The sequence below is a fragment of the Mastomys coucha genome, unplaced genomic scaffold (assembly GCF_008632895.1).
Source record: "Mastomys coucha isolate ucsf_1 unplaced genomic scaffold, UCSF_Mcou_1 pScaffold21, whole genome shotgun sequence".
Taxonomy (NCBI): Eukaryota; Metazoa; Chordata; class Mammalia; order Rodentia; family Muridae; genus Mastomys; species Mastomys coucha.
This window is the reverse complement of record NW_022196904.1, coordinates 97,326,689-97,335,198: the sequence shown is the minus strand read 5'-3', so window position 1 is coordinate 97,335,198 and position 8,510 is coordinate 97,326,689. Positions and strand designations below refer to the sequence as shown.

Below are 8,510 nucleotides of genomic sequence, written 5' to 3'. Positions count from 1 at the left end.
TGCCTGGGTAAGGACAAGAGCAGAAAATATCAGTTATTACAATACAGTAAGTATCTTGTTGTCTAGTGATAGTCAAAGATAAATGGGGATTTTAGTGCTATTACATTGACATTGTTTCACTTTATTACAATGGATTAAGAAACATACAATCACATACATGTAAAGTATCAAAATGATTATGAGATCATCACCAACATTGTCTGATGAAGTCTGTATAAACTTCCCTTATCCTGAGACTCGGATATGACACTGTGAAAAACATCAAGAACTTGTACTGAGCATGAGGGAAAATGTGTTTTTTTTTCTCACAGATTCTAGCAATTCTGAGATGTTCTTCAAAGAAGACCACCATGTGCATCTAGTGTGATTTCATACTGCATTAAATAAGGGATCATGTCTAGAAATACAGAGATAATTTATTTCTCCTGGGCTCTTAAGAAAAACCTCATGCAGTAGAGACTTTTGTTTCCTTTTTGGTGTGTTCACCATTCTTCAATGCAGGTAAGCAGGAAGCAGCAAAGTGTCTGCCCATCACACACAGTGCTGAGAGCACAGAGTCCTGAGATCATTTGCAGAACTGCCAATTGCCAAAACGAGGCAAATTCAAGTCAATTAAAGACTGTGATAGAAAGGAATTCGTACACATTCATAATCATTATTTGTAGAAAAGTTTGTGGAGAGCATAAGATTCCATACAGCCACTGAGCTAACCATCATCAAAAACATATATTCCCAAGACTGATGCTCTATGATGGGGACATAGTATTTTTAAATGAGTCACAATTAATCTTGTTTTGGCACACACACACACACACACACACACACACACACACACACACACATTTAAATGTCATCAAAATAAAGTAGTTTAGAAACTCAAAAGAAAGAAATGATTAAGAGAAGCAGAGAGGTTTAGGGAAGCTTTCCTGGGGCAAGTAACATTGTGGGGCAAGTAACATGTGATCTTCCTGGTCAGAAAGTTCCCTGCAGGTGAAAGGAATAACATAGGCAAGCAAAGATCAAGAAACAATTTGCTACAACTGGGAAATTGAGAAATGTTTGTTACATAGGGGATATTGGCCACAGGAAATTAAGATGGTCAGCCAAGACCTTGAATCCATAGTTCAACCCTTGCCTTTTGTAAATGTTACAATCTAAATAGACAGTTTCTCTAGACTCTTGTTGCCTTGCTGTAAATATGCCACCTAGGTGCACTAATGACCTGTAGACCAAGTAACTCTCTGGGTCGTAGTTTCCTTGTCAAAAAGACTGCTGAAGTGGCACTTACTTCTTAGAGTTGTTATGATGATACAGAGGGCAGTACAACAGAAATAGAAAAAAATGAGAAGAATTTTTTTAATGAGTAAGATAGTCGTAAAGCCTACCATTGTGTGTTTGTGGGGACTTGTCAAAAGGATTAACTAAGGTAGAGAGACATGATCTGAACTTATATCAGGTCATCAGACAGCTTGAAAACATGGGTGGAATAAAAGGGACAAATGAAGAGATGCAGACAAACATGGGCTCTAAGCAATGGAATCAGATGGCCAAGTCCCAAACTATTAGCCAAATAAACAGTTCTTCCTTTGAGTCTTTCTTCAGGCATTCAGGTCCCAGCTATGGAAAGATAGCTAAAACAGAAAGTGTGCAGACAACAGTTCCTACAAAGAAGAGACATACCATGGCGATAGATTTGATATGGAAGTGTATATAATAGGAAAGCCTATACTAGAGGCTATTGCAAAAATCATGAGTGATCAAAATAAAATGGAGGGGGCATTCTTAGCTAGGATTCCAGAGCCAAGAAAATATAGATGAGTAGAAGCCAATGAATTTTAAAAAATGTGTAAAACTCTAATGGAAAAGGGAATAGTTGAACAGAAACAATACCATATGCAAAGTAACAGAAGGATTAGATTAAATTTGGAAGGCAGGGTACATCCTCTGGCTTGAGCGTAGGATAGGAATGGATAAAGCAGAGTCTAAGCCAAGAGCCTTTCCTATTTGTTTGCAAAGAACATTGAAATTCATGCTGGGATATTTGTGTTTCCCTCTATGAACAGTGGGTTTCTATATACTATTTTTGAAATTTTCAATGGTGTGATTAACGTAATCTGTCTTTAGAAGGCTATCATTATTCCATAGTATGATGAAGTGTATGTGTGTGTGTTTAATAAGCTTAGGAGATGCAATTTTACTCTATGGAAAATAACCAATTTATATCAATTACCCTTGTATTTAAAAAGGAATATAGAATTTGGAATACAGGAAGTGGCTTGTTGGGTATAAAAAGTATAAACAAATTGAAAGTGGTCTCATTAATCTCAACAGATACTATTAACAACTTAAAAAAAAATCACAAGAGGCATGGTTTGGCACATCTACATTCAGTACTGAGAAGAGACTGAAGCATTTTCCAAAGGAAACTGAAGACCTTTCCTGGAATGGTTAAACCTTAAAGTCACAAAAGGTAACCTAACGCTGAAGGAATTTTAGTGGACAGGATTTTGTTTGAGAGATAACTAGATGAGATACCTTCGGAGGAAAAACAAATCTGACCTTAAAGATAAACCACAAGAGGATCAATGAAGATTGCTGGGGAACTTTTGTTGCTCACAGAGAGCCCTTTGTGTTTGCCATACCTTTAATTGTCTCTGTCCTGATGTTGTTCCTATATGCCATTGTACAGTCCACTTAGGTACCTCACTTCCTCTCACAGGCCTCTGCTGATGAATAGACAACAGCCCTGCACTATCACATCATAGACATCTGTACAACTGTATCCACATTCAGGCAATGAGATGCACATTATAGGCATTTAGTCAATATAAGGTAGAAAAGGTCATGACTGCTAGTAGTCACCCAGCCGCCCTAATTAAACTTTTATACTTTGTAAAATCTAAATGATAATCACTATTACATATGTCTATGAGGGTTACATGAGCATTGTCTAACTCCACTTTCTTTGTAGTGCATTGTTACACTACAAATAGATGCTGGTTACCCGTCCAGACTTTTATTATATTCTGTTACTAAATATAACATGCAAATTAGACAATAGCAACTCTCATCTTAGTTTATCATCTTTTTCATTAATCCCTGTGAATTGACTAGAATAATTTCCAGCCAGCATCTCTTTCTCTGTCTCTCTACACCATTTTCTTTTCAATCCCCAACTTCCTAATATTTAACAATGACTGAAGTTAAAATGAAAATAATATCCATAATCTTGCCATTCTTACCCATTAGTTTCTACTTAGCATGGAAAAATAAAGTATGAATGAGTTAGAAATATGATGTGAGAACAGATCTCTGGAATGTAAAGTGTTTTCTTTAGGATTCTGCTGCAAAACCACTGAAGTATATTAGCTGAAAAAAAATATTGATCAAACCATTGTGTCCACTGTTGACAATCTGAAATGAAACAGTGTTTTCGAAATTACTTCAACTCCAGGTAAGTCCAATGTGATATTCTGAAAATGTTTAGTCATTGATTTGTTCTAAGAACTACCTCAGTATAAACTATTGATATAGTAGCATTATCATGTATTTTAAAAAGGCTGAAACTACACGATGTTTGTTTAATCTCATCTGGTTATTTTCAAAACTGTTGCTGTGATGGGCAATCTTGACTGTCAACTTGACTACATCTAGAATTAACTAATACCCAAACAGCTGGGCACACTTGTGATTGGTTTTTATTGGTTGGATCATTTGATGTGGGACTATCCATCCTAAATTTTGGCTATATTTTCTGGTAGGAAGCTATGGGAAACAACATGGAAAAGGAAAGCTTTGTTTCCTTGCCTACATTCTCACCGATGAGCTCATATATCCTGCCGCTGAAGCATTACTTCACTTGTGTCAGAACCTACTTCTCTGTGATCCCAAAGTCGATTGGTGACCGGCTGAGACATCCACCCTCATAGAATGAACAACTATCAGGATCTTGGACCTTCCAACTTGAGATTGCCAATGTTGGACTAGCCAGACCACAGGCTACAAGCCACTCTAATAAAACTCATTTTAATATATATGGCTTTATTTTATCAGTTCTTTTCCTCCAGAGAATGCTGACTAATATAGTCACTGTTCAGAACCAGAGAATGATAAGGAAGTTAGGTATAAATAGAACAACCCTGAGAACAATATTAATTTTTATTGGAAATTTTTATTAATCTCAAAACATTTGACAAATGCTATGTTCATTTTAAATAAATTAACCAAATGGATTATTTTATTCTTTCATCCAATTCAGAGTACCATCATATAAAATAATGGACTGAAAAAATACAGAATTACATAATTAAGTGGATGAGCATGAAGCAATTTTGTGCATATTTTTCCACTTCTGGAGATCCTGATTCAGGAACACAAATATCAAGACAAGATTTGTGATTAGAAACCAAGAGGAGTCTTAAGCCTGCTCTTTTGGGTTTGAACAGTTCTACATACTAGAAATATTCTCATCATTTTGACTCATAACTTTCCTAACTTTTCCCCTAGTTACTTGCATACATGTATCTTTTTAAGGTTATTGAATTTATTAATTCAGGTGACCTTTATCAAAATCTTGGTTACAGCAGTGCATAAGCTCTTCAAAGTCGTTTCTGAGTCTTTACCTTAAACATATATCCAGTTCTTGGGCAAAATCACTACCACTAGGAGGATGGGTAATCACAGCGCAGTGACCACGTTCCTTCTGTGGGGTTTTTCCAGTTTCCCAGAACTGCAGAATCTACTCTTTGTTGTGGTTCTCCTCTCCCATATGAGCATCCTCTTAGCAAATGCATCCATCATGGTGGCCATCAAGCTCAATCACAACCTTCACACTCCCATGTATTTTTTCCTTTTTGCCCTGTCCTTTTCAGAAACATGCACCACTATGGTGATCCTGCCCCGTATGTTAGTGGACTTGGTATCAAAGAGCAAGGCCATCTCTCTCCCTGAGTGTGCCACTCAGATGTTTTTCTTCTTTGGCTTGGGAGGCAATAACTGTTTCATCTTGTCTGCCATGTCCTATGACCGTTACATTGCCATCCACAACCCTCTGCATTATCCAATCCTGATGACCCAGAAGGTCTGCCTTTACCTCATCATGGCCTCTGGTGTGCTTGGCTTCTCAGTCTCTCTGTGTATTGTCATTACAATATTCAACTTGTCTTTTTGCAACTCCAACATCATTCAGCACTTTTTTTGTGATATTGATCCTGTGGTCTCCCTTGCCTGTAATTTAACCTTTTATCATAAAGTCATTCTCTTTGCATTCACTGCCTTTGTGTTGGTAGGCAGCTTTATTTTCATCATGGTTTCTTATGTCTTTATTGTGACAGTAGTTATGAAGATGCCCTCTGCCAAGGGAAGGTATAAGACCTTCTCAACTTGCTCCTCCCACCTGACAGTGGTGTTCATACATTATGGGTTTGCTTGCTTTGTCTATCTGAGACCCAAGAACAGTTACTCTTTCAGGGATGACACACTGTTAGCAGTGACATACACCATTCTGACACCTCTGCTCAACCCCATCATTTACAGTCTAAGAAACAAAAGCATGCAGACAGCCTTGAGGAAAGGCATAGGCAATGTAATCAGGTTTTTCCCCAAAGTGGTAAATAAAAGAGTCCAGAAGATTTGAAAAATATGTATGGTGTTGATGAAAATAGGATACTTAAGGATTAAGATTCGTTTTTAATGAAATGAACAATTATCTTCACTTTTGTTGTTTTTGTTATATGTTTGAGACATGGTCTGTCTCATTATGTAGCTCCAGATTGCCTAGAGCTCATTATGTAGACAGATTGACTGTGGACTCAGAGATCTGCTTGCCTCTGTTAGGAATTGAGGCATGAGCCCCCACATCCAGATTTTAACAATAATTTTTTTAGTTATCAAATCTAGTACATCTCTAGTCTTCTTGCTACAAAACTCAATGTAACATTAAAATACTAATATATTCATATGTGTGTATATATTGTATGTGTGGAGAAATACACTCAAAACATGCCTTTAAACTGTTATGCAGGTCCCACCAAGCTACACAATCTTAACATATAAGCAGAAGACCTAGCTAGGACCCATATAGGGTCTATATTTGTTGTTTTAGTCTCTGTGAGCCTTGATCAACCCTGCTTAGTTCATTCTGTGAGTTGGGTTCAGCTGCTCAAGCCCTCTGGCTCCTAGAGTTGTTCCTCCTACTCTTCTGGTTCCCATGGTTTTGCCTATTCAAAGAAAATTTAAGAAACTTTTTGGTTTAGCTTCTTTTGAGTAAGTAATGAAAATAAGACATGAATGAATAAAAGAACTATTACTTACTATTGTTTATATAAGCAAATGCTTGACATAATAGTGCACTTCAGTAATCCCAGGACTCGAAGATGAAGGAGGAAGAGCATAAATCTGAAGAATTCCCTAGTTCTTTCTGGAGCCAGAGAAAAGTTGTTTGCCTAGGTCTATGAGACACAACCTTCCTTGCAAAAATAGGGACACTCCCAGGGCTTTCAGAATATGTGAAGCAATGGGCTCAGCTGTTCCAGAGGGACACAGGGTTTGTAGACGGAAGACATAAAGTTTCCAAGGTGCCAGGATAGAAGACAAGAGAATAATGGATAATGGAGAGAGAGAGAGAGAGAGAGAGAGAGAGAGAGAGAGAGAGAGAGAGAGAGAGAGAGAGAGAGAGAGAGAGAGAGAGAGAGAGAGAGAGAGAGAGATGGGTTAGTGGGAGGGAGGGAAGGGAAAGGGAGGAGAGGGGGGAGAGAAGGAATTCAAAATATATTCTTTCCATTCCTCTACAACATATTAGATTAGATGGTTCAAAATTGACATCTTCCAGCCTTCAGACAAGTATTTTGTGCTGGGGATAGAAGCTGATGTTAAAGTTCTTGCTTTGCATGCAAGAGGGTTCAAGGTTTAGTCTCTAGCACTCAAAATGATAATCTTATTTTGAAAACTGATAAATATTACAGAAAAAGAAACAGCATTTCATTTATGAAATTCAGCGAGTTCAGATGTGCCATATGTAACTGTAATTTTAATGAAAATATTAGAGCAAGTTTTTCAAATAAATTATGGGGAGGAAATGAAGAGGTCTAAGAGTCTAATCATTTTTACATCACCTTAATGGCTTCCAATATGTGATCAGTATCAGTACTGATTCTACAGCAGGACAAAGAGTTTGAGATAGAGAAAAGATTGAGACCTAGGCAAAGTCGTTAGTTAATAAGTGAGGAGAGGAAAATGGTTGTCAGTATGACTATCAGACAGTGACATCCCTGGTACCAACTACTACTGATATCAGTGCTTCATCATGAATGTGGCCAATGCACGATTTAGAAATAGAATTGGGAGCCAGGAAGATGTCAACAGTGTGTTCTGGTGTCAGTAGAATAGGGAAAGAAGTGGCATCTCCTCAACAGAACTTTGAAGACAGTGTACTTTCCTGAGATAGCCAGATTTAATTAAGATTGGGAGGTAGAAAATATTGGGTATAATAGAGAAATGATTCCAGAATAAATTAAATTACAGAATTATGGTAAAAGTCAGGGAAAGAAGAAAACATTCAAAGAGAATTGGCTCTGGACAGGAGGCTGGTGAGAGAGTTTGTGGGGGTCAGAGATTGGCACCTAAGCATAAAGATGTGTTAGAACCTGTGGGGACTTCACATTTTGTTCTTTGCTCAACTTTGGATTACAATTTACTGAAGGTTCTCTATCCAAACATTTCACATATTATTTTCCAAAATTCTCCCTCCAAATAGTAAAGTGTGTGTGGTTCCCCATGTAATAACCTTTACTGTTCTTATATAATGAATTATTAAATCTGTTTGACAATTATCACATTTCTTTTCTTTTAATTGAAAATAGATTCTTCTCTCATACTGACCATAATTTTTCCTCCCTCCCACCCCTTCCTCTCCCCATAGATATACCCCTCCCATATCCCTTCAGAAAGGAATAACCCCCCAAGAGACAGTATCCAAAACATGATATTCAGTAAAACATGATATTCAATAAGAGGTTTAAATGGTACATCAAATCAAGGGTGCATTGAAACATTTGATGAGCCAGTAAACAGTGTACCTCCACAGCTTCTCTTTCAGTTCATGCCTCCTGCTTCCTTCCTTTCCTGACTTCCTCCTTTGATAATGGAATGTGTCCTAAGCATTGTAAGTTGAAATAAAACTTTTCTTCCACAACCTACTTTTGATCATGATGCTTTAGCAAAGCAATAGAAACTCTAACTAATATAACCCATCAGTCAATATCAGTCAAAGGTCCTTATATTGAGGCTGAACATGGCAACCCAATAGGAGGAAAAGAACCCAAGTGAAGTCAAACATATCATAGGTATACTTGTTCCCCCTGTTAGGATTCCCACAAAAGCACCAAACCAACAGCCATAGCATATAAGCAGAGGACGTGCTGCAGAAATATGCAGGTCCTGTGCTTGCTGCTTCACTCTCTGTGAGCCCATGTGAGTCCTTCTTAGCTGATTTGATGTACCATTTCCTCCTG

At 37.6% G+C, this 8,510-nt stretch overlaps 1 protein-coding gene across 1 annotated transcript; it reads left to right on the top strand.

The window, feature by feature from the left end:
* Positions 1-4,592: 4,592 nt before the first annotated feature.
* On the top strand, positions 4,593-5,650 carry LOC116100845 (olfactory receptor 10T2-like). The gene has a single exon (XM_031384568.1). It carries the CDS (start codon positions 4,670-4,672, stop codon positions 5,633-5,635), a length of 966 nt encoding a protein of 321 aa, XP_031240428.1. The 5' UTR covers positions 4,593-4,669; the 3' UTR covers positions 5,636-5,650.
* The last annotated feature ends 2,860 nt before the right edge of the window (positions 5,651-8,510 follow it).